At 39.9% G+C, this 26,463-nt stretch overlaps 1 protein-coding gene across 3 annotated transcripts; it reads left to right on the top strand.

The window, feature by feature from the left end:
• The first annotated feature begins 53 nt into the window (after positions 1-53).
• On the top strand, positions 54-26,463 carry GPR143 (G protein-coupled receptor 143). Of its 3 annotated transcripts, none has more exons than XM_017812281.1 (9): positions 54-297; positions 13,262-13,693; positions 15,363-15,472; positions 18,399-18,493; positions 19,835-19,927; positions 20,418-20,527; positions 21,850-21,958; positions 24,257-24,374; positions 25,821-26,463. In XM_017812281.1, the coding sequence occupies exons 2-9, from the start codon at positions 13,450-13,452 to the stop codon at positions 26,118-26,120; spliced, it is 1,179 nt and encodes a 392-aa protein (XP_017667770.1). In that variant the 5' UTR covers positions 54-297; positions 13,262-13,449; the 3' UTR covers positions 26,121-26,463. The 3 variants fall into 3 exon arrangements, with proteins under 3 accessions (XP_017667770.1, XP_017667769.1, XP_017667768.1); XM_017812280.1 differs by having other exon boundaries at positions 11,396-13,693; XM_017812279.1 differs by lacking the exon at positions 54-297 and having other exon boundaries at positions 9,345-13,693.

The raw sequence follows: 26,463 nt of genomic DNA, 5'->3' as shown, positions 1-26,463 counted from the left end.
CGCAGCCCGCGGTATTGTCTCACGCCGAGGCCAGAGCCCGGCGGCGGGGGGGCGGCTCCAACTTGTGGCAACTTGGCGGCGGGGCAAACGCCGCCGAGCAGCGCGGTGTGCCGGGCGGGGAGAGGCGCCTCCGCCTCCCTCTCGCCCCGAAAAGAGGGTGAAACCCGCGTTCCGTCTACTCGCCCCTCCCCGGGAGCGGCAGCCCCACAGCGCGATCCCCAGGCCGAGGAGGAGCAGATGCAGGGCGAGGGGGGAGCAATCTCGGACCGACCGGCAGACAAAGGCGGCGGTGACAAGGTCCGTGAGCCCCGAGCCGCCCCGGAGCCGTGCCCGGGCTACCCCCGCCTCGCCACACGCAGGGGCGGCCGCGCCTCCCCCACACCCCTCTTCCCAAACAAAAGCGGCGAGCAGGTGGAGGGCGGGGGAAAGGGCAGCCGGCGCCTGTGGCCGCCCCCTCCAGGCCAGGGACGCCCCGCCTTCGCGGTGCCAGGCGGCGGGAGGCCGGCGTAAGGAGCAGAGAGGGGGACGGCTCTTCCCGTCTCGCCGCGGTGCTCGGGGAGGGTTGAGCAGGGGGAAACCGGGCAGCGCTGGGGGCAGTCAGAGAGCAGCTGAGGGAGGGAGGCGCTTTCTGCCCGCCCCTGCCGGCCACACCCCCCGCCCCGCGCTGCCTCCACCACCTGTGGGGCGGAGGGGCCCCGCGGTCGCGGGTCGGGCTCTCCCTTCGAGCCCCTCTAGCGACAGCCCCGCACCACCGCCTGGCCCAGGCCTCCGGGGTCAGGACCGCGGCCGATACGGGCTTGGTGCCGGGTTGGAGCGGTGGGAAAGACAGGTGAAGCCTACAGCAAAGGCAGCCAACGGGGAAGAGGTTTGGAGTCCGAGACTCAAAAAAGTTTTGATGGCAGAGTGCGAGGCAGAACTGGAAGTGCTAATCTTCACGCAAATCTTATTTTATGGATAGGAAATAAGTTTTAGGGTTGCCCGATACCAACACTGAGTTAGAGGTGGGGCTGGGAGTAAAATGCTTATTTCTTTCAATCCTCTCAGCTCATTTGCGTCACTTTATAGGAGGCTTCAGTGCCTTAAATCAGGACCAGACTTGGCCTGGAGTACTTGTGTGCCAGCACACAATCCTCCGGCATTTCATGACCAAGCAGATGAAGTACTGCTTGATCTAAGACATAGGGAAATCTCTATTTTAGTTTCTGAAAGACTAGTGAACCTCAAGGGACTTTCTCCTGTGCCAAGCTGTCTCAGAGATTCCTGGTATATGCAGTGGGATTTCAAGGTTTTGTACGTTGATGTGACACTTCACATATTTTGCTTTTGGAAAGTGACCATTATGCCATTCTAATTATGTAGTGTGATCCCCTAACTCCTGTTTCAGCTGGTTTGTTCTCCTGAAACTCTCCTGTCTTGCACCAAAGCAATTTGTTTCTACAGTACTTCCAACATTACCTACAGGGTGTTTCTCTAATACTTAAAGAGAGTATTAGATCTCCTGGTTTCAGGATTGAGAGCATCTGAATCATCAATCACAGCAGCAGATTTAGAACGACATTTAGAAACAAGAAAAATACGCCATTGGTATGATTAAGGGGTAGAAGGAACAGTGGAGAGGGCACCTACACATCCTTCTATGAATCCTGCTAAACACAAACCTTTTACCAAACCTAGATATTGCATCAAGTTGTTTGAGGCCTCTAATGACTTGCAGATCCTCAGTCAGATTTCTTCTCTAATTATTTTCTGTCATATAGACAAGTAGAAATACAAGTGGTTTACTCAATGGCCTGTCTCCAGTTGTTCTTAGAATCTGAGACAAAGTCTACAGTTATGTTTGTGTAAGACATACCAGTTTGTCTGCACAGCAATGTATACTCAGTAACCTATAGCTGGAAGTTTTAAAGAGCTGCAGTATACAATTTGGTTTTTGTAAGCGTGGTAATAGAAGAAAGACCCAGAATAACAATTTGAACTTTAGCGTATTGCCAAATATGCTGATTGAAATGAAATGGAAATAAAATAGCTTACATCACTAATGAGAAGAGCAAACTCTGCTTCCAAAAACGCTTTCCCTGTTCGTGTCCCCTTTTTCAACTTCAAAACATTAATTCTTCTTCATTTTGAACATTTTGTTGTACATAAGAAATTCAAGATTTATGTTACTGTTTGGCTTTTAGATTTGGTCTTAAAAGTTCAGTATTGGAGAACGATGAAGAAATCTGAGCACAGATTTTAAAAATGGAAAATCTAGAGCCAGGAATCATCATCCTTTTAAAACTGTCAAACTGATACTGTAATTACACCAGTGGAAGATGAGGACATGTAGCTCTTGGGAAAGCAGTTGCCTAAAGAAAGAATATCTGAAAGCTTTCGCACTCACGGTTAAGAGAGACCTCAGAACAAGTTTGTAGCTAAGTTTCAGGTGTGCTTACACCCTGATAGTCTGACACAATCATCAAGCAGATCCTCAGCTTGTGACTGACAGTTCAGAAATCAGACTTCTTTATCTTGAATGACACCTTTTTTTACCTTTTCTCTTTTGATGTTACCAATGGAAAATGAAGAGACCACTATGTAAAATTCCTCATTCACGTAAGTTTGACAAGTCAAAGCAAGACAGGAATTCTCTTTTGTCGTATTGGTCAAATTTCTCTCCATATCTTTTATATCCTGCCTCTCTGTGAGAGTTGAAGCTTGTTCAGAACCCAGCTGGAGCCTTGTACTTTTGCTCTTCTTATAATATTGTGATAATTTTATTACTTGAATTTCTGCAGCTTCACCAGCTTTCACAAGGTTTCAAATAAAGAACAAAGGATTTAGTGAATGTGGTCTAAAATATTACTTTTCATTTCTGTGATAAGAGAACCAATGATAACTGTATTTGTTTAACAAAAGCCTCAGTGACCAAATCCTCAGCTTGTCAAATGTTTTCTGAGTACACAGAAGTTTGCAATAGAAGGTAGAAATGCAAGATACATCAGGATGCCATGAATATATCAGAGGAAGTAACACACTTTTTCACATTAAGGACAGAAAATGATGCAGCTGTGATCAATGTGGTGTAAAAGGGATCCCCTTCTGTAAAAACATGCCAAAGATACTTCACAGTGATACACAAAAGTTACCCAAATGCCTTCTCCTGCAATGGAGAAGGAGATATCAGACTTTATTAAGGGATGGTTCCCACATACCCAGTTTGTGAATCCCCGCCTTGTAAAAACTGAACTCTTTTCACAGTACTTCGTCTGTCTTCCTACCTTGGTACTTGAAGCTTGATTAACAACTTCAAGTGAAATTTTGTTCCACAGAACTTACCCGGCTTCCATTCTTTCTGTTGCTCATATTGCATACCTCCTCTCTACTTAGTCATTGGTATTACCAAAACTGTGAATAAATTACTTTATGGCAGGATTTTATTTAAACAGTGTCAGGCACAGTGTGATGTTGAGGTACAACCTGCTTCACCCTTGTGGTTGTACACCACATATCTTTTCCTTGAGGCACTTTGCACTGAATTGCACAGGATACCTGCCGGATGGCTCTGGAATAGGCTTTTTTACTTGAAACCATTCACTGTGTTGGACCTCTCAGTGTCAGCAGGGCTTTTTTTTTTTTTCCCAGCAGCTGAGAAATTTGAGAGAAAGAGAGGCTTTTGACTCATAGTTACAGAGTAAAGAACTGAGGTGAGGTAAGCCTTTACAACCTCCCACTCTTTGTTACTACTCCTTTCCTGGAGCTAACCACCAAACATCAACAGGTTAGTGAAGAGACAAAGTGCCTCTGCCTCATCCATATGAAATTAAAAATTGATGCCCTGGAGCATGCATAGTTCCTGGACAATTTAAGTTAAGATGCTGAAACTGAACAGCTGATCCACTGCCCATGTTCTGCTCTATCAGCTCCAGCACAGGAGTAGAGCAGATTTGTACACATCCTTAGTGGTATCTGCCAAAATAACCTATCTATTTTATAACTGTACCAAGGCATCATCTTCTATGTAACCAGCTGACATAGTTGCTGAAGGCATATTGTTTTAGCTGCCAGTGCTCTCTACAGTGTGTGATCTCTACAATGAAAAAGAAAAAATTAAAAAGAAATATTTTCTGAAGGCTACAGTTTTGTGACAATACTGTGAATCCAGTGAGATTACTGCCAGAACTCAGGAGAGAAATTAGTCACAAAGTAGGAGTTATGGACTTGCATATCTTATTCCCAGATAGCTCACTGGCACAGCAATCTAATATTACTGTGAAAAGCTATAGGGCATGCATGCACATGTAGGTGGAGCAAAAGTTAATCCTATAAAGTGTTTATGGTACAATTAGCAAAGCATACAGTGAAATATAGAATCATAGAATGGTTTGGGTTGGAAGGGACCTTAAAAGATCGTTTAGTCCAATGTCCCATTGGCAGGGACATTTTTCACTAGATCAACTTGCTTAAAGCTCCATCTAACCTGGCCTTGAAGACTTCCAATGATGGGGCATCCACAGCTTTTCTGTACAACCTGTTCCAGTGTCTCACCACCCTCAGAGTAAAGAATTTCTTTGTAATATTTAATACTTCTTCCTTGCCTGTCCCTTCTGATCTGCTTATAGCCATTGATGGCAGCCCTCCAGTCATGCAATTCATATCACCATGTTTCATTGATAGTTATTAGACTGTAGCTTTCTAGCTGCACAGTGGCTTCCAGCTCCTTCCTGTTTCAAACCCTAATGTCTTTGAAAATTATCATCACAAAGACCAAAACAACTGAAATAGTGATAAGAAGTTCCTGTAACAGAAGTGGATGGATTTTTTGATCAAGTAGTTCAAGGTCTGGCAAGCTGCTGACAGTCCATTGTGTAGTCTGAAAGTCCTGAGAACCTGGAGAAACAGGTTGGGTAGCAGCCCAACGACAGACATCCTGGCATATCTGGAAACCAAAAGGCTTTCCTTTGGAAACCTGCCATGCTGCTTCTGATGAATTCAGCCTAATCATGCTCTTCTGCAAAACACTTTGATTTCAACAAATTACCTACTTTACCAGAATGAAAAATAACATGTTGAAAAGCTCCAGCAGGATGTCTCCTCTATGATTTAGGCACTTTAAAAACCTTTCCCAAGTGTATCTTGTTTCTCCTGTATTGCAAATAAGGCTTCATCAGCACATAATTAGTGCTGGAAAAAGCCTTAGAAGTTCTCAACCTTTCAGATATATATAACTCAAATATATATTGAGTTCTTCAGTTCTTTATAACCAAAAAAAAAAATCCTCTGTGTTTTTTACCTAGGGCTTTTTATAAAGCTGAAATTTGTGAAAGAATAGCATTTCATATGATGCCCTGATATTTCTATCTCCCATGATGATTTCAATTCAAACTTTGTTCAATTCTTACTTATTCCCACAGCACATATGCTTTGTACTTCAGAGCAATTTCATGAGGATGAGAGCATGCACTGTGGAACAAACTGCAGCTATGACTGACAAAGAGAAAAAATACAATGGTTTGCCAACAATAATATTCTTGGCTCAGATCCTGAGACCTATTAGACCTGTAGACAAGAAAAAAGCAATGAGTCCAACACAGACTCCTGTAATCTGTCGTCCACTGCAGGATTTATTATTTTCACAATGTTGCATGAAAACAAGATTGAAAGTCAAAAAAAAGGTCGATAGCAACTCCTTATGTGGTTGCAGAGTCAGAAGATAACATACAGGCTAACAAGAGAAGGTGAATAGGTAACTAGTTTTCCCCAGGGTTGTGGTTTTCAGCTTGTAGTCAAGTCCAGGCACATGTTAAGTCCTGTTTTGGGTCATTGTTCCTCTGCTATCTGTACACTTGTTCCTTTTCCAGTTCCTATGCTAGGGCCTTTTATCAAATTGTATCACAACATCTCAGATGACTACTTTACAAAGGAACCAAAAAGCTGGGGTTGTGAGAGCACACAGGTTGAAGCACCAGTACATGACTGTCCACACTGTTTCAGCAGCAGCAGGCTAACTAGGCAATGCTTGAACACAGTTTGGGGGATAATGTGGTCCAGTGACTGTTACTACAAGATAGTATGGATGAAGCCACTCTTTTTAGTTGTGGAAGAGAGTCCAGCAGTATATGGATATACATATATATGTACATATATATGTATATATATTCACTATATAGCTGTATTTGATCATATCTATGTGCACTTCAGCTTCATTAACCTAGGATTTTTTTCTTCATAAAGTTCCATCATTTCAGCGAAGCATCATTTGTAATATTTATTCTTGCTGCTGTGTGTCTGATTATGGGACATTAGGGAGTGTTTTTCATTGTCTATCTTCTTTGATAACACGTTACACGATAACATTCTCTGTACAAACTGTGCTGTGCCACTTGCCCTCGTGTGCTGTAAAACAGTTGCTGGACCATTTTAATTACATGAGGGACATAGCCTCAAAGGCTAACAAAAGTCTCTAATGCATTTAAACTCTGATATCACAGCCTGTTACGTCTAAATTCTGTACTTGATGAAGATGGTCACTGGAGCAGGCATGGTCAGGGAAAATGCCAAAGGGAAGGTTTCAAATGCTCTTTTGCAGAGAACGCTGTGAAGGCTTTTAAAAGGGTAGATAAATAGCAAAAGGCCAGAGTATGCATGAGAGCAGACAAAAGCCTTGTAATCTGTTATTTTTCACTTGGACTTTGTCTTCATTTGCTGCTAGCCCCAAGCAGACCTTCCTTTTTCTGCCTATCAGCCATGTATAAATAAATGTCCCAGTGCTTTCTATAAACAGACAGCATTTCTTCATTACAAATGACCTTTCTACTCTCAGCTTGGTTACACAGAAAATGAACTATGTCCAGGTGAAGGTCATACGATGTAGCACCTGTGAGAGCCCATCTAAGCATGCATAAGGCATGAAGTAAATGTTCTTTATTTTTTGCAGTGCCATAGCATTTTGCCCTAAAGCATCAGATATGCTCAACAGGCTATGGTCCAGCAGTGCCAGACTTATTGTATTACATGAATGTGGTGATATTACATCTGTGGGCAGATGTAAGGCTGTTTTGAGCATGCCCAGAAGTCCAGGGGACAGAAGTTCTTTCTGTGTGTGTCACATCCCCACGGAGTGCTGTGCCTCTTTATACTAAATGTATAGGTGTGGTCTCCTCTCAGTTCTGCTACCAGAACAGTTAGCAGTTGATAGGATATTTGAGGGAATCCTACCAAGCCATACAAATGAGAAGTGCAACATTCAGGTTAGCTTTTCCTGTCTTGTGTTTGGCTTAGAAAGAATAAGGCTGTGGAAGGTACTGCTTCCTTAGCCTGAATTTTGCGTAAAGCAGACTCATGCAAGTGAAGCATTGTTAGTATTGAAGCTCACACAGAGGATTACTTTCAGAAGATTGCATTTTCTGAAGCAGTTTTAGGACCAAACAATTTCTTGGAGTTGTGCTCCCAGGAAGTTGACTAATAGGAGTAGCTGATGTAGCCAAGCTGTGATATAAATATATAGTGAGTGTAGCCATGTTGCTCAGCTGAAGGGTATATCCAGTAAACTACATTGGATGCTCATTGCTTTGTCCACCCTGGAACGCGAAGTCCATGCCTGACAATGAAATCCTGATCTTTAATCATGATTTCAAAGAAAAGTCGAAAGAGTCGATCCCAACTCCTTCCGCACTGTAATGTTTCTGCTGTTATTACTGCATTTCCTCTTGATTCCCTGAAGCAGCTAAGCCATACTTTTGAGCTATCTGCTCATTTCAGAAACTACAAGACAACAATCTGTGGAATAGAAGGTTGCAACTTTCCTTCACCCAGTCCCAAGTTGCTGCAGGGCTGACTGCTGACCATGCAACCACTGCAGAGGAAAAAAACCCAGTGATGCTCATGGGATTTCAAAGAGGGGATATTGGCTGGTGTCTGTGGTCTGGACCTGGACTGTGCACTTTGTCAGAATTCCCTTTGATACGTGGTTACAGCATTCAACAAGGCCATCTAATTGGCCATGGTACATTGACATTTTTAGCAATTTAATTAATAGAGTCTTGGAGAGTTCTTGCATTGTAAGAGCTGTGAAGTTAGTGCTGTAATATATTTCGATTTGGTTACATAGACTGATCTGAGAACTGAGGTTTTAGTGCTAATGGGCTCTGAAAACATAACTGCTGGGTGTTGGGAGATGTAATCTAAAAAGATTGCACAGTATAGCAATCATAACAAGGATATAAGAGTATCCTACGTAATTTCTCTTGAGGGAACCAACTAATGTAACCTCTCAAAGACAATGCAGAAGTGGTGGGGCCCAGGATTCCTTTGGAAGATACTGAGAGCAGGATAAACATTCAACATCTTGTAGATCAGGGTACCATCTACATGCTTATGAACATTAATATCCAATTTTCAGTATCACAGTGTGTGAGAGAGAATATTACTTCATTCACAGTCTTTTTCATTATTCAGCTCCTATTCAAATTCTGTCTCATGTAGTCTGTGTAGGTGCGGGACAAGGTCTCTTTATTACACGTGTGCTGAAACAGAGGTATATTTTTATTCTGTGAAATATTGTAACAATGACAGTGATTAAGAGTGGAATTTGTCCAGAAATGTGGCCACAAAAATTTTTCTTAATACGGGTTGGAAGACTGTAGTATTCTCAGCATTGGCATGGAGAATCTGGGATTCTGTTCTTCCAATCCCTAAGCAAAAATAATTTTCTTGAGTTTTATGGATACATTTTTCCACTCAGTTATTTTGTACTTCATCTGTTTAAATCTTGTTTACTAATTTAAATGCATTGGAGGCACAGTTTCAATAACTAATATTTGTATGTTTCTTCACAAAAACCAGGTAAGGTAACATTTCCCTGGAGAAGGTATATAATAAATCAATAAAATCTGTGTAACATGATTGCATCAGTCAAATACACACAATTATTGAGCTGTTCAAATGCACACTCATTTTATGTATTTATATTTTTATTCTTAGAGAAAACAAAAAGAACTTCAACATTATTATTTTTATGCAAATGAGATATTAATTCTCATACTTTTAAAATTAATATTCACCATCTTTAAATGTAAAATAATAATATACAATTCTATAATTATTTTTTAATCACTGAAGGATGGGAATTGATGCATGTTTTTCTTCCAGTTCTTTTTAATGGAGTCTGTAGCTGTTATAATAATGACAGATATTACGCTTTGAATATCACTGGTGTTCCAATATCCCTTCCTAATTTTACATAAAACTTGAAATAGAAATAATGGGGTATGAATTTCCCCATTAGTTTCAGTTATACATTAAGTGAAAAACAGTTTTAAAATTACTTTTAAAAATCAGTACTGCTGATTATGGAAAGGACATATAGTTTCTTCCAAATTAAATCTAATTGCAGGAAGTCTATGTAGATAAAATGAAGAATGGTGCTAAAGCATATAGAAGATTTGTATGTCAAGGCTTTTAAGAACATATTTCAGGATCTGTTGGGGAGATCATAACTGCATCCATTTAGCTTGGAGACAGACCTAGCTTTCTTCAGTTTGGGAAATGTTATGTCAGGTGATGTGTAAAAGACAATGAGATCATGAACCATTGACAAATATAGCTTTTACATTTGTAAAGTAGCTAAGATCTTCATTGGGAGCTGTTAATTCATGCATTGAACTATACATATAAACAAAAATAAACTATCCTCTGTCTCTATAGCCACAAATTTCCTTGTCCTTTCTAAACCAGTGCTGTAGTCCCAGATTTAATTAAAACAGTGATTGAGATGTATAGCTGCACACTCAAACATAAGCCATAAACACACAGAAACATTAACGACAGAAATGCATGCCTGTCCTTGCTTTCCCTTAGAAGCCAGTGTTTCATCTTAATGATGAACATGGACAGGGATGAAACATTATGTCCTGGATCCAAGGAGAGAGTGAGTAGGTTATTTCTAAAAGTATGGAGTACACACATGTTCTCCTTGCAAAGAGCACAGTATTGTTCTCATTCTTGAGCACACTCTTGCCAATGTCCAAAACCAGGACTGGAATTTTTAGTGTTGTACTTATGCTGTGAGTGTGATTGAATGGTATTTGCAATTCCAGGGGTTTGTTGGTTTGTTTGGGGTTTTGTTTGTTTTGGTTTTTTTTTTAATGTTTCTTGTATGTGTGCTAATGGTTGTTTCCAAGCTACACCGTTTGCTTAGCTGAGATCCTGCCTTGGTGCAGAAATGAGGCAATACCATATTCATGGGTCTGTTTCGTACCACTGGCAGAAGTGGGAACTGTGTCAATAATTTCAGAGAGAATCAGGACCTGTAGAATGCTGTATGTTTTATTGAATAATATATAATGGTCCTTAACAAGGCAAAATAACGATTCTCTTACTTTCTTTCACTACTTTTCTGTTTCCTTTGTCTTTGTCCCCAGCTTTTATCCTCTTATTTTCATAACCACAAGAAGAAAGTTTAATCTCAAGTGTAAGACTGCAAAACCAGCTTTGAATTTCTTTGACTGTTCTAACTTTTTATACTTCAACACCAGCAAGAAGAACCAGAGACTAGCTAGATCTTACCAGCTGAGAAAATGGGTGGTTCATTAGTTTGGCAGATCCATCTCCCATTCAGCCTCAAATGTTGGCATGTTTTAGACACCTCTACTTGTATCATGGCAAGTATCCATTAATCTATGAGTCACTTTGATTTCTATTTTGCATTAGGTATGCTAGAGGTCATATGCTTTGCTCCCAATAAAAACCACTTACTCCCTCTGCAAGTAACTGTGTAATCAAATCCTGAGAGATTAGAGGAGGTAAGGGACCCAGAAGAAGAGGTTAAAAACCAATCCTTCACTCAGAGAAGTAAAGCAATACAAGTAGGGTGCACAGCTGGCAAAACGGTGGAGAATAATGAAGAGAATGATAAAAAAATTAGTCTCCAGAGTATTAGAGTACAGTTGAGGAATGAAAGTAGTTTCAAAGTGGCTGAAAAAAAGGCAGGGAGAAAAAATAATAAGTGGTAAATCCATATGGGCAAACTAGAAGATCACAGTGAAGATCAATGAAAACAAATGATAAGCAAAAAAAGCAAAACACACAAAACATTCCAATCTGTAAGCCAGAACAAACAATCAGGATAACAACTTGACATGCTTTTCAGATTTTTGAAGGAAGGAAAATAGCAACAGAAATAGTGAGGGGAACAATTGTAGAACCTGATAGTGGAAATGAAAGGCTTCTATTCAACAGTTTCCGTTTCTGTCTAATAATTTAAAGTTTTGCTGTTTAAAGTATAAGCCAAGCAATGTAATTTACCTTCAAATGAGAGCAAACATAATTTATTCTAATTTATATGTATTTGAATTGTATATATGGCATATAATGGCTTTATTTTAACTAATAATCTGTCTCTGTGTCTCTTTAGTAGCCAGGTAGATTTCAACGCAGTATCTTGACAGAAATGTGGCAACCCCATGCACCGCTGCGCTAGCAGAGGTGGAATAAAGTCCCAAACTTGTACTGACAACAGAGCCTTGTATTGACAACCTGGAGCAGGACAATCTGATTTTGCAACCTTGCTGTCTCCAATATATTTTTGTATACATAGTAGCAACAAAAAATAGGATTGCAACATTCAGGTCACTCATCTGTCCTCATCTGTGGAGAAGGGAAATCTCTTTATGCTGTAAAGGAGCAAAAACATCCAGCAAAAACATTCAGCTCAGATGCCTGGGTTTCACAGTCTTTGATGATGTGGATGCCCGAGTTCCCAGTATGGTCACTGGAGCCTACTCAGCTCACCCTGTGCATTTATTTTCAGAAGAGCTAAACAGCTCTCTAGACAAAGTCTAGACTGTAAGCTTGGCTGCCTAAGACCTCAGTTGACTATAATGGGAGTTCAGACACCTTGCTGATGAATGGACATCCGTGTGTAGGAGTTTGAATTTGCAAGCTAACATCCTGCTCTTTGAGTGTCGTAGCCAGGGCAGAGCACTGGGGAGTCTCCTGGAACAGGCTGGGTGGACACACATCAGGTCTGGCAGCTTCAGCTCCAGCTGCCACCCAAGCCCTCTTCCCTCTGTCTGGCACCGGGAGGCTGCACAGCCCCCAGCAGCAGTCAGCAGGCTGATGAGCTTGGGGGGGGTTGTTCTTTTGCTCGGATCAAGTGTAAAAGGTATTTTCCCTAATGAAGAACGCAGCAGGTACCATTTTACCCAGGTCTAGTGGCTGTTTTCTCTACTGAGGGCAGACACACTGGCTGAAATCTCTGTGTTTATAAGCCCTATACACAAAACATCCCACCGTTGTTCACTAGTCCTTCATAGTTTTTGCTAAAATAATAAGCTGGACCAGTGGGGAAAAAAAAGAAATAAAAGGTTAGGTAAATTGTTCTTATAGGGACTAATTATAAAATCCATGACTATGTTCTTAAACAAGCTGTTGACTTCAAGTCTGTTGGCAGTGCTCCCTCCTGTATATCCTGAATGCGTTCCTTTAAACAAGTTTTCTGGAAGGGTGAGGGCTGATACAGGGAGTATCAGCTTAGCTAAGTGAAGCTTAGCTAAGAGGGGAGAATTACTTTTTGTGTTTATAATTGTGAGTATTTGCTGCTGTGTTTAACAGGACCCATCTTAAAAGATATTGTCTAGCTTATAAAGTAAAAACAAATGTTGAAGATCAAAATCCTGTTTTCATATAAAACCCTTACCAAATTAAAAAAGGAAAAAAAAAAGAAAAGAGAAAAATATTATTGAGAAATTCTAAGTCCTGGAATTCTCCATGTCAAGCTGATCCAATGCAGACAGTACAGACTAAAGAGAGGATTTTTTGTGCTTGTGGTTTAAATAGGATGAGGTTAATATTTTTTCCCAATTGCAATCTCTTTCTGTAGTGATAGGGTATGTTTCTAATTTTATTTACGGAGGTGGGTGGGTTGGATCACTGAAACTAAGATTTTGGTTTGGATGTGGATTTGTATACCTATTCCTCCCTGTAAAGACCAGGGCTGCTTGTATCCAGACTCATCTTTTCAATTAATTTGCAGTAATTAAAGGGTGCTGTGTGGGATGGGGCTAAAGAGAAACACAATTAAAATCTAATGCTTTTACTTCGGTATCTGCATCCTTATTTATTTTAAACTATCTTCAATGCTCTGACGAATTTAAGTCTTCCTGTATCACATACTGTGCAAACAGAAATATGCGAGTGAACTGTTGCCAATGGCTCTGAGCAAGCATGGGGCATGTTTCAGATTACACTGTGTTTTCTTGTTTGGATCTGATCTCCTTGCTAGGAGAGGCTGAGAGAGGCAGCTTGGGGGGATTTACTTCTAGCAGCAGCAGCAGCAGCACATGATCCATCAATCGCGTGATTCTCACCACCAAGGACTAATGGGGAGGGTGAAGAAAAAGTAAATGCTGCCTTGGGGAAGCAACAGTATTTTCTTCTGCTCCTGGGGCCCCTCCACCAGCTGGACATTTCATGGCTTCTCCAAGGTTAGAAACCTACTGCTGCCCTAACAGGGATGCAGCTACACAGCTAGTGATGAACTTCCAGCCTCAAGTCTTCTGTGGAGTTTGCATTGGCAGTGCCTCCATCAGTCTGATGCTGACCATCCTGCAGCTTCTGCCAAAGAAAGGGCAGAGCCCACGGAAGATGCCCAAAGCCTCCTCCTCTTCCACCATCCTTCTCCTTATCTCCATTTGTGACATCCTTGGAGGTTTAGGTAAGTGCCCATTTGATGTCCCTTGCCATTGCTGTAGCAGGTTCTTGTTGCCCTGAGGTACCATAGACAAATGAAACTGGTGAATGGATAGCAGAGATTTCTGAGGAAAACATACTATATGTGTTCACAGAAAGATTTAGGCTAGGTGAGATCAGAAAATAATAGGCCTTTGGGGAGAAAGTTCTTGTTCAGTAGTTATACTTTAGAAGTGAAAGCACTTGACAAATCTACACCAAAATCTATGCTTTAACACAAATTAAAATTCAGAATAGTGACTGGTCCTCAGAGTAAGGCATAAAAGTGGAGGTGATGCAGCACACTGAAAACTAAGCTGACATCAAACACTTAGCCAGTCCTTACGACTAGACTACATTTGAAAACCACTGTCCTCTATGTCTTTAAATCCTCTCAGACCAAGTGTACCTCTTGTTCATGTGCCAGCCGCTTCTCTGGGCACATCCCATTGACAGCATGTGAGTTTGAATTGCAGCTGGACACAGGCTTTTGAAATGCAAGTGAAGCTCCCTTATCAAGGATAACCTGCTGTCCAGCCCCTGGGTGATAGGTTGGAGGAATAGAACAGCAGAGAATAAAACAAAATACATGAGTCAAAATGAAACTAGTGTGTCTTAAGCTGTCCCATCAATCGTTTACTGCCAATTGGGTATAAATTACCATGACACATGAAAATACAGGACAACTTTGTTTCTGCAGTAGCATTTTTTCCTTCACATTAGGTAATAGAAGTAGTGCTGTTTTGTCTCTCTTGCTCCTCGGAGTGGGGGTTGTGTGTGTGTCTGTGTGTTTCAGGTCTTTTCCCCTTTCATACCTCTTATGCTGTTCTCTCACAGTGCCTAGTAAGTACCAATACTAAAACAAACATTATAGGGGGAAATAAAGAAAGAGGGATATGGAAAATACATATGTGCATTTGCCTGGAAAAGGTCCTTTTAGTCAGATGAGGCCAGCAAAGTTGTTTTTTTCCCTTTCTCTTTCATTGACAAACTCAAACTAGTTATCCGGTATGGTCTTTGTATTAGACTCACTTTGGTGGGTGGGGAATAGTTCATTCTTGGTGGGAAACCTGGTGGGTTTTGTTCTATGTTGGTGCTTTATTTCAAGCAAACCCAGAAAACCTCACTAACAAACTCTAAGTTTATTTTTAAAAAGGGTAGTGTTCTCTCCTAATTCTGAAGCCCTGTTTTGGTTCAGTCCTGTGACAGAGAGGAAAACAGTTGCTTGTAAAAATGAAGGCAGCAAAAAGTGGGAAATAACTTTTTTGTGCAATGAGGGATTATAGAGAAGTGAATATCAGTGTATGAATATATGCTGGTAAAATTGTAATAGTTAGTGACTGTTTTATGTCAATCTGTTAACTGCTACCCAGTTTATTTTAAGGAAGTGTGTGAGACCATCTGTAAGTAAGTGAGATTTTAATCTACATAACGTTGCAAGTCCCAGCAGCTTCCGACTCTTGGGGCTACTTTTCCCTGAATGATTACACTGACATTTAAATAACACAGTTGTCCCTACTGTGCTCCTCTGCAGCCGTCGCCTTCCGGGAGACGCACAAAATCTGGGCTGCGATGTGAAATATGTGGCCAGGGGAAAGCATGTGATTCAAATCACACCAGCAGATTCAAAGCATTAATACTTTTTTTTTCCTTAGGTATGATCTTTAGGTCAAGTGTATGGCTAGGCTTCCCAGGCTTCATAGCTAACATTTCTGTGGCGAACGGGACTGATGTGTGGCCTTCCACTTTCTGCGTGGGGAGCGCGGTAGGTACAGAGGTCATCCCCCCTTTCTCCTCCTCCCAGTTAACAATCCCTCCACGTGGGGAGTCTGAAAGGCAAACTACTGTGTCCAAAAGGAAATGCGGCTGTGAGTCAGAGCCTGGATATGGTGGTTTCAGCCTCTGCCACACCCCTGCATGTGCGTTCTTGCCTTCCTCTGAGAGTCTGTATCAGGACGGGCAGGGTGCTACACGATGCTGCATGGTGCCTGTGAGGATGTAGGGCAGCACAGGTCAAAGGGATCCCAAGAGTTTTTTAGTATTCACTCATTGCAGGATTGCCAGGGTAGTGGAGGACATACCTGTACTAAAGTCAGGAATATAGAGCCATAAGGGTATAAGCAATCCTGAAAGGGCTGTGAACCACTGCTGGCACTAATACCCCAGTGGCTCTGTTGCACTGGCAGCATGAGATTATTTTCCCACTTTCTCTGTCAGAAACTACAGCCTGTGTGGTGGCAGTGGGGACCTCCTGAAACCAGCAACTTGGGTAGCTCAAATTAGCCTTTGTGGCATGAGCATGTGTGTTTTAGACACAGAGGAACTTAAAGATAAATATACTCAAAGCTGCAAAGCTGCTGGCAGAAGGTCTGTCCCTGCCATGTAGGATTACACCTCAGATTGCTGCTTATATGGGCATTCAGTGAATGCATCTGGACAAGTCGAATTAAGTATCTTCTGGATTAAAACGCAAGAATAAGAAAATGTAAATGCATTCCAAAAGTACAGATTAAAACTCAGTTCCAAATTTTACTATCATAATACTGAGACATATAATTTGAGTTTACTATACAAGAATAAAGGTCACATTTTTTACCAAAACACGGAGAATGACAGATAAGACAGATCATCACTTTACCCAAATTCAACAGATAGGGTGCCCAATGAATGAATGCATGAGCAGTAATAGTATTAGATTTGCAATTCGAAGTGTACAATGTAGAAGGGGATATGCTGCATGTAAAGAAAATTATTCAGTACTTTTTAAATAGAACAATATGTGCCAACTTGAACTCACTATGCCTTGTATACCTATATAATGGCAATTTCAAACATGACAGTTTTATGCCACGTACACAAATATAAATTGTATGCACCTATTGATTCTCAATTCTGTCATACATCCTTAAGTTTTGCTTATTAGATGCAAATGCTGATTTTTTTTCTTCAAGGAAGAAGAAACCAACACCTTCAATATCTTGTAGCAAGAATGTCCTATTCAAAACATGTGTTTCCTCATGTTTTAAATTTCACTTTCTTGCCCTTAACACAAAAAATAGTATTTTTCAATGGTGACAAGATACTGTATGCAGACTACTTGTTTTTCATTTGAATCTCAGGTTAGGTGGTGAGTAGCATAGCAGTCTACCATAATTTTTATTTTCCCCTTCTTGGACTCTAGTAAAATGCTGTAATTTGAGTCACTTTAAATTTAGATTTAATTATATTGGAATCAAAAATAACCCTCCTTCCACTCACTTTCCCATACATATTCTCATGTGAGTTAATAAAAAGTTTCCAATTCTATTTTATTTTTCTTTTAGTACCACTGTTTTATTTCACTTAACCACAAGCCAATACAAACTCCAAATAGTGAGGCTGTTACACATCTTCTTTAAATGGTTTGCAGAGGGGTTCTCTCTTAGGCACTGTAGCAAAATGTGTCATTTTGCTAAAAAGTAAAATAGCATATGAAGATTTTGGTTATATCTGATTTATATTGTTTTTGGAGACAGTCTTGTCTATGTTGGATTTTTTTTAAATCCTTGCAGTTTATTTTTGTATATGTGTGTGTACATATAGTAAATTGTGCATTTTTCCACTGCAGCAAATATGTAAACATACAGATGAAGTTACATGCTCAGTGCCATGGGTAAAGTGCATTAGAAGGAAGACTGGAATTTTTTTTTTTTGCTCCTGTGCACTAGGAAAATGTCATGGTGTTTGAATTAAATGCTGAATAATTCGTGCCACGAATGAGTAGAGGTAGGGTCTACACCCATGGTGAAAGGAAATATTTCCCTGCTTGATTTGCCTTTCAGAGGATGGAATGGTTGATCTCTATTTACTGACATCTGGCTCAATAAAAAGCATGTTGGTTTCCAGATGTAAAATGATGCCGCTATGGAGCTGTGATAAAGGATATTCAGATAAGAACTGAAAGATGTCTTGGAGGGAAGGTAATCTGAATATTAAACAGTTCCAGACTATTACAAAGAGCCAGCTCCTATGGGGAAGAAATGTGGAATTTATAAACAGCGGCAAAGAAAGGTCACTTATCTTATACAAACTCATGGGTAAAATTCATAAGGTCAGCTCAAGAATGCTGTTGAATTTAACTTGACTTGAACCTGTTTCTTTTGGATTTTTATTGAAGAAATCAGTCAGGGAATTCAGTATGGATATTTTTCCAGAGGGTGAGTGATTTTCTCATTAATGACCTTTTTTTTCTTGATAACCGTTCCTTGAATCAGGTCCTTGTGCACTGAGAAAATACCTCTCACGTGCAGAACCCAGAATGCGTAGGCACACTGTAGTTATAACTGACCTCAGTTATATTTTCATGTCTCAGCTGCTGAGAAACACTTAAGAATTTAACCTAAAATTAAAACATCCTCACTATAAATTTCTCTGGGCTTCACTTACGACACTGAGGTTAGGAATGGAGAGGTAAATAACAGGTTTTCTAAACTACAAAATAAGCTGTGAAAGCAAACACTGCTCAATTTACCTGTGACTTGACCCATAGGCTACAACAATGCTGTTCCTGTGATTTTGAGTAAGATTTCATACTTTATAATCTTGTCTGGAAAATACACACATTTGAAGAACAACTCACCAGGCCAAAGTCCCTCCCCTGCCCCAGTGGTACTCGAGAAGCAGCTGTGATATTTGGCATTTTTCCCCTCCAGATGTGGATCCAGCTGTTATATAGTGCTGGCTTCTGGTGGTTGTTTTGCTATGCTGTTGATTCTTACTTGGTGGTGAGAAGATCAGCTGGACTGAGGTACCAGAGCTAAAGCTCTGAATTTGTTATTTTCCTTCCAACACTGTATGTCTGTGTTTGCAGCTATCTAAGGGTATAAGTGAAGTTTGTACAACTATCTGATGTTCATATGGTTACCAGGTAATGATAGAGATGAGTGTTGTTCTAAGTACTTAAATTGCCAGGGTAGTGCTCAGATGTTTATTTACATCCAACCTAAATTTAAATGTAACTGAACTCATTTGACCTTTGGAAAAATATGGAGCAAATTGTGGTCTATAAATTTTGTGGCAGTGAGATGACTATTTGGTCCCTGTTCTGTACATGAAATTGATTCTTGCAGCAAAAAAAGTGTTGTCTTGAAAATGAAAAATTGAGAGGGGGAAAGTGCTGAATTTCATATAGTTCATTTCCCATTTTTTAAACTTTTCTCGGAGTTTCTATTTTATCCACTTCTCAGGGTGGTCATTATTTCCCTTCTGATCACACTTGTAAAGTTCTGAGGAACTTTACAATATATTTTTCTGCAATGCCTATGACAGAAGAACCTGAACCCTTTGGAAAATACCATGCTTTAATGCCAGACAGAAAATATATGATGTCTCTAAGTTGGTTATTTAAAGAACAAAATAACCTTCAGTTGCTACTGCTAAATTTTGGATTATGTGCTTCTGTTCCCAGAGGATACTTAGCAATCAGGTACAGAAGATATGGTTCTTATGGCAAATGTTACCAAAATGGGGCTTTTTGAGTTAATTTCAGATTGTTGAGGATAAACCTGATTTTGTAAAGTCCCATAGTTCTAGTCTGAAACATCTGGGACCTGCTTCCTTCCCCCTTCCCTGTTACGCAAAAAAATCATGTGTATTTGTGCTTAAGATCAGAGTAAACAACAAAAGACTTTCTACACATACAGATATGAATCTCCCTAAGACAGGAGCAGTATCCAACTCTGAAAATTAAACATAGTTCTCTTCAAATTACATGAGTGTTTTATTTGACTGTTCAACTCCATTCCTAAATTTTAATCTGCTAATTTGCTCTCTGCAGGAGAAATGAAAGATGCAGGGATTCCTTATGGATAAAGGGAAGGGAAGAAGTCCTGACCCTCCACCCTACAGGCTGGAGGGGACAGGACCTTTATGTGCAAGCCTGAACAACTTTGCTTTGCTCATTCTTTTTCTGAAGGACCACCCCCCCCGCTACACCTGCTTTCCTTAATTTAATGTAATGCCAATGTTGTTCTGCATAATTTCCTATCTGTAAAGCTCTTTTTCAGTGAGGGTCCTATTTTTACCTTGCAACATGGATCGTGTAAGGTCTAATATCTTTAATTGTGCCTGTCCCATTTGGTGCTTGCAGTACAATTGTGCTGTACCACATGATGACGTGGGGCCTTGCAGTGCTGCTCTGCATGGAGGGGATTGCGCTGCTTTATTACCCTTCTATCTCCAGGTAAGCAGAACTCTGGGAACAGACTGCAAAATTGTAGCATTCTCTGTCACTTGAATGTCGTTTGGTCAACTTTACGGACAGACATCCAAAACCTGGGCTTTTTGATCTCTGACAAGCATGTCCTACTGAGTCAATGAGTATGCTGGAAATACCTCCCTGGGTTTCAGGGGGCCCAGAAGAAAAATGCCAGGCAATACAGGTACTTGGGCATGCTTCAGGGCTGTGATACAGCTTCTGCTGTGAGCCTACTGTTCTCCCACTCCTGGTTTTAACTTTCCTTTAAATTTGAGAAAAAATGCACAGACAGTACATGTTATAAATCAGCTTTATGTCCAATATGAACTGATGATGAAGGTCTATGAATTATAAGGTTTGCATCTGTTTGCTTCATTCCTTTTTATTTTTTTTTTTAAGTTAAAGGTGATATAGAATAGCCAGAACTGTCAACTGTGGGGAAAAAATGCATAAGCTTTTAATGATTTCTTCTCAGCTGTGAAAATGGCTTGGAACATGCAATCCCACATTACGTCACAACCTATGCCCCACTCCTGCTAGTGCTGGTGGTCAACCCAATCCTGTTTAGGAGGACAGTATCAGCAGGTATGTTCCTACTGGCCAACATCAATCAATATGTGTTATTTAGCAACAAAGCAATACTGTAGAAAGTCATGTCTTTGTATTCAGTGATGTGGGACAGCTTCTCAATAAATCATAAAGATACAGCAAAGGGTGGGAAGGAGCTGCCTATTGAAATGAAGATAGCATCTTGATGGGGAATTTGCCCTAGAGACACACTCTGATGACATACTCAACCTGTTCTGTTATAAACACCTGCTGTAGATTGGTGAAAGTATTTCTGTGTTACTTGATTTAAAGCATCTGAGACGATGTATAGTGGATGCTAAACTCTAATGTAGTTTTGGTACCAACCTGGACTTTGGAATGTAATTTATTCTGGTTTAAAGATAACATTGGCGAGATCTGAGAGTTGATTTAACTTCTTGGCAGCCCTTGAGCTAAAAATGTAATAAAATGTGATCAGAATTTTGTCACTTCTGATTCTGAGATTATGAAACAAATAGGAATTGTACACAACTCAGATGGGATCTTGAAGTTCCAGTTTAATTTATTATCCAGTGGTTGGAAGAAATGAGACTGAATAAAAGCTACAGATTCAATGCATTCTTTGCATGTAATATGATCAGTTCTAGATATTTGCAGTATCTGAATATATCTACACATTTATTATACAAAAACAGCAGGAAAAGATCTAGTCTTCTCAGTTTAGTCTTCACCCCATCTATCCTGTGTCTCTCAGTAATCCTGATTTTCAAAGGAACAGTTGTTCTTTTAAGAAGTTGTTCCGGTAAAAACTTGCCCTTTTTATGGGAAAATACATAGAGTATATTGGTTTGTGTGTTTGTATATTCCTTGTGATATCTGAACAGCATGTGGCATAACTATTTTTTCTGACATTTCATCTTCAAGTTTCAGAGGTGTAGATAATGCTTTATCAATGACATGGTGAAAAATAATGTGCATAATAGGATAGAATCTATTCTATTTTAGTCTGAACATCACATAGTAAGTATGTAATTATACCACACATTATATAGAAGTTGTATGCACTACCTTTTGTTGTAAAATTAAAGTATGTTGACTATACTATTTAATATATTCAGGGGGATTGAGAGAAGAAAAACCAACTCGTGGGACATCACTCGTTTTATGAATCCAAATGTGTGTAATTATTTTCCTTTAGTATTAGGCTGTATGTGAGATTCCTTTATGATGGTCCTTCCAGCTTCTGAACTGCTGCGGGAGACAGCAGTTCCCTCTTTACAGGCATCTGTCTTCTGGATTCTTGTGCCTAAACTAACAAGATACATGTATATTAATGAACATAATTGTATGCTTTCCAGTTGCCTCCTTACTGAAAGGAAGACAAGGGATTTACACGGAGAATGAAAGACGTCTGGGAACAGAGATCCAGATGCGCTTCTTCAAAATTATGCTGGTATTTGTTATTTGGTAAGAGGTGGATTGTTTTGCTTTAAACTGCCTTTTTCCCAGATGGAGAGGGTATGGGACAAGAGTAAAGCCTGATCATTTGCTTCATTTTTTTGTCTTTATGCTTGGAAGGGAAGGTGTATAAGGAAGAAGCAGTTCTAAACTAGTTCACAACGGCAATGAATCATTCCTGTAACATCACAAAGCTGTGAGGAAATGATAAAATGTTTAACCATCAGAAAAACAAAAGCACCAAGAAACAATAGCAAAAAACTCCCAATAGGTTGGGGATAGACTGAAGCTGTGTGGTACAGCAGCTCCCCAGCACTGAGGGCTGATAGATGGCTTTCTGTAATCAAGATTTCTCAGAGCCTCTTGTCGCCAAACACATCACTGAAAACCTACAATAAATATGCTTCTAAGACTGGCTTCATGGCTCTGACTATGATTATGTAATGCTGCAACCTCTGTATTCTGCAGTTCCCAAATGCCTGAAAAGAACTTGGATATCTACTGGAAATACAAGGTTATATGCCAGAAATCTCCGTATGATTGTGTGTGAAATTTCTGATTATTTAATTTTATTTTTTTTTTAGTATTCCATCTTGCTTCATGAAAATGGTACTTCAAGGTAGGATAGGAAAGAGGCAGTAGGACAGGGAGGAGAGGAGTGAGGCAGCAGAAAGTGGTCCTGGAGTAGTGAAATGACTTGGCCAAACTTACAGTCTCTACAACTAAACTTTTTTATACACAGGTGTATTAATGCATGTTACATTGCTTTAAAAGGCTGATCAGGAAGAGAGGCTGCCTTTTTTATCTTCTCTTGGCTGCTGGAGTGCTCTGAGGGGACATGATTATCTTTTCTTAGGGAATAACTGAGTCTGCTTGGCTTGGGAATGAAGTTTCCAATGTGAAGGGTGGGGTAGCCAGCAGAGAAAGGAGACAGAGACAGCAGCAAAGGATCCTGCAGCATGGCTTCCTGGAAATTGCTGAAATAATGAGGAGCAGAGATTTAGTCAAGCTTCCAGGGCTGTGGAAAGAAAGAGCCCAGAGGCACCACAGAAGTGCATTGCAACCTAAGGAATGGTGGCCAGCTTGATGATCTGGGAGCAAGCATGAAAGAAAAGGCCAATTTCCTATGGACACTCTGGGGACATTTGTTTATTTCCATTATGTCTCATTCTGGCTTTTCCTATTGAAAAAAACCCAAACAAAATCACAGCTCTGGTTTAGGATTTTGTTCTCATAAAACATAAACTTTAGAGTGTAAAAACCTCTCTCAAAGGTTACTGGATGGAAAGACTGAGGCAGTCCCCTCTCAGAAGCTTAGGGAAGATTTCCTTCTGTCCCAGAAGTCAAATCTGAAATGACTTAGTCAAAGACAGCAGGTTGGGGCAACACAGGGTAGAAGAGATGCCTACAGATTTGGGAGGGAAGAGCAGGAAGTTTTACACTGGGATAAAAATATAATTGGGGGAAGCACATGCATAAAACCCTTTGGAAAGTATGATATGGATGCTGATGATTTATTTTCTGAAGCTGCAGTAGAACTAAAAAAGAAATGCTGGTCTAAATGTTTAGAAGTCATAGGAAATTACAGCCACTTGCTATAACCTTTATTTAGTGTAGAACACACTCAGTTTCTTTCACATAATAAGGCTTGATTATCCTCATCCTTATTTGGAAACAAGTATTACCTTTATTCAAAAAAATTAATAGCATTTTCAAGGGTTTTAAAGTCAACTTTGGTATTGCTTTGTAGTTTTTTTTATGGACATTTTGAAAGTTTGCTGTAATCTAACCCTGAAATTCCAACTCCAGCTGGAATTCCTAAGGCCTTTTACAACAACATGTGCATATATTTGGTTTCCTTACCTGTGAGCACAACTCTTTCAAGGCATCAGCGAAAAAAGTCAGCATGAATGATGTTCCCATTATGGATCACAGTTGCTTTTCATCTCAGTTTTATTCTGTAATTTATTGTCACTGTTCTGCAGCAAGTTCAAATTATCAGGTTCCGTTTGTTTGGGGTTTTTTTCTTATTTTGACTTCTTTGTCTAGGCCTGGGCTAGTAGGTAGGTGTCTGGTTTTTGATCATGGTCTCAGAAAGCTACTAGTTCCTTTAGATTGAGATTTAACAAGTCCAGCTGTGTTGAACTTGATGATCTTAGGGATCTTTTCCAACCTTAATGATTCTATGATTAAAAAAATCTTACTGTCCTTATTAGTGATCTTAATTTGTATAATTTGAAGGTAAAGCATATTTTACGTGTACATAGATATATTTAACTGTCTTTTTCTTCTTTGCTCCTCCAATAGCTGGTCATCCAATATTATCAATGAGACCCTTTTGTTCTATCTCGAAATGCAGCCAGATATCAATGAAATGCCCCTGAAAAACATCAGAAGTGCTGCACTGATCACATGGATTATAATGGTAGGTCAGAAGTGACATTGCTTAGTCTTAGAAATCACTGTTATAGGACTGGTGGAACAGTATAGTATGTGGTTTATAATTTTGGGGGATATAAACACTCTGAAAATCAAGGAAAAAAATCATTAAGTAAGAGAAAGGAATGAGCAGTCACTTGGGAGCGCATTTCTCATAGACACTTTGACAAAGGTGTACTAGGGACCAACTTTTTCTCCCATTTGCTGGAGTATGCATTCTCTTTGTGAGTAATGACTACCCATTTTAGGATCCAGAACAGACCACTACAATGATTTCTAGCCTAACCTTGCTAATCTCTGCAAAAATGTAAGCTGCAAAGTTTTAGCTCACGATTCCTGAAGGTTTCCCCATTAAATGAGCATTTTATGGTAATTCTCTGTTTGCAACTAAGGTGGGGTTTTTTTAATTTTAAAGAATAGTTACATCTTATATCTTGACCTTCTGGTCATTATTTGGGGACAAATAGATGAAAAATCTTGGAAACAAGGCACCAAAAATAGCTGTAAGATGCTGCTCTGTTATTGTACCTTACCCTCTTTTCTCCTATTAGAATATTTGACAAGGGATTTTTCAGAGGTGATGTTGCATATTCCTTTTCTAAGAAAATTTATTCTGGAGCTGCTAAATAGCTGTAAGGCCTGAGCATCCTTTGTATAGTTAAGCCCTTGAGCAGTTTGATATTGAAGGATTAAGTGATACAACAATGTTCTCTTCTGAGAAGGAGTGAACACATTCATGTGACAGGGACCTTGCTCTTGCTCACCTAGAGAGCAAGAGGTCAAGTCTAGGAACTGAACTATTTTTTAAATTGGCCGTAAAAATAATTTCCTCTTTTCCTGTGAGAAAGATGGAAGCAGCTAAAGCCATTAACTTGCTAAGCATCCCATGGCACTGGGAACAGGCAAAGTTTTTTGGAGATCACTCAGAGTTTTCTTTTTTAGTGCTTCTCCCCATTTTACTGTCCTGCTTTGATGGACATTTTCACTGGCTCCAGAATCTAAAGGAATTCCAGACAGATCAATTCCTGCTGATTTAAAATGCTTGTCTGTGTATGCTAGTGCCTATGCTTATGTATTTGACTTGGTTTCTAATGAAAAATATATTTGCTTTCATGAATAAAAAAGTCTAGAGTTTGTGAGGAAAGTTAAAAATGCACCAGGGGATTGACTGGCTAAAATTCATGCTAAAAAGTCATTTGGTGCTTGGTTCTCTGGGGTGGCCTCAGCCATTTTGGAACAACAGATCATAGTATTTTACTTTGATTTGTTTGTGTCTGCAATGGTCAAAACATACATTTTTATTTGCATGTAAATAGCATATTTTAAAGCAATTGCTCATTGGAAGGGAAGTTGTTAATACATACAAAGCATTTTGCTGGAGCTCAAAATGAAGCCTTGCTGGTGTAATTCCTGTTGTACTTCTCTTTCCTAGGGGGTTCTTAATCCGATGCAAGGCTTTCTTTTCACATTAGCTTTCTATGGGTGGACAGGATGGAGAGTGGACCTGAAATGGCGAAAAAGAGAAATACCCTGGGAATCTATGTCCTCGTCAACTGCGGGGGAAAATGCCTATCCCTCACCAGTGAACTACCAAAGCAACGTCCATGATTCAAAGAAGATATCGACAACTGACAGCCAGCAGACTGATGAGGCTATAAGCATGTTGTCTGAAGGTAACACTAGCAGTGATGAGAGATTAACCAGAAGCTCTCCCATCTACCAGGGCTGGTAGTTTTAGGTGCAGAGCTGGATCTAACTTTTCACATTGTCAATACTCATAAAACCACATCAACGTGTGAATCATTGTGTACTCTGGAATTAGGTTTGTGCTCAGTGGCTTGATGTCATTTCCTATAACTTGAGAGAGTGTGTGAAAGAGCATGTGAGACAGAGAGATATGGTTTATATCTTTATTTGCCTTCTAGGAGACATGTAAACAGGTATAAAGGCTTGATCCTTTTTCAGTAGGAGCATATCTCTGCAAAGATATATGTTTCTGACAATTAATTTTCATCCATTTTGTTTTAATCTCTCTTGTAACCTCCATACAGTAGAAGACTCTTTTGTTTAAATAA

The sequence above is a fragment of the Lepidothrix coronata genome, unplaced genomic scaffold, assembly GCF_001604755.1.
Source record: "Lepidothrix coronata isolate B3197 unplaced genomic scaffold, Lepidothrix_coronata-1.0 Scaffold35, whole genome shotgun sequence".
NCBI classification, from domain to species: Eukaryota; Metazoa; Chordata; class Aves; order Passeriformes; family Pipridae; genus Lepidothrix; species Lepidothrix coronata.
Note: the sequence above shows the minus strand (reverse complement) of the source record. Positions and strands in the feature narration are given on the sequence as shown.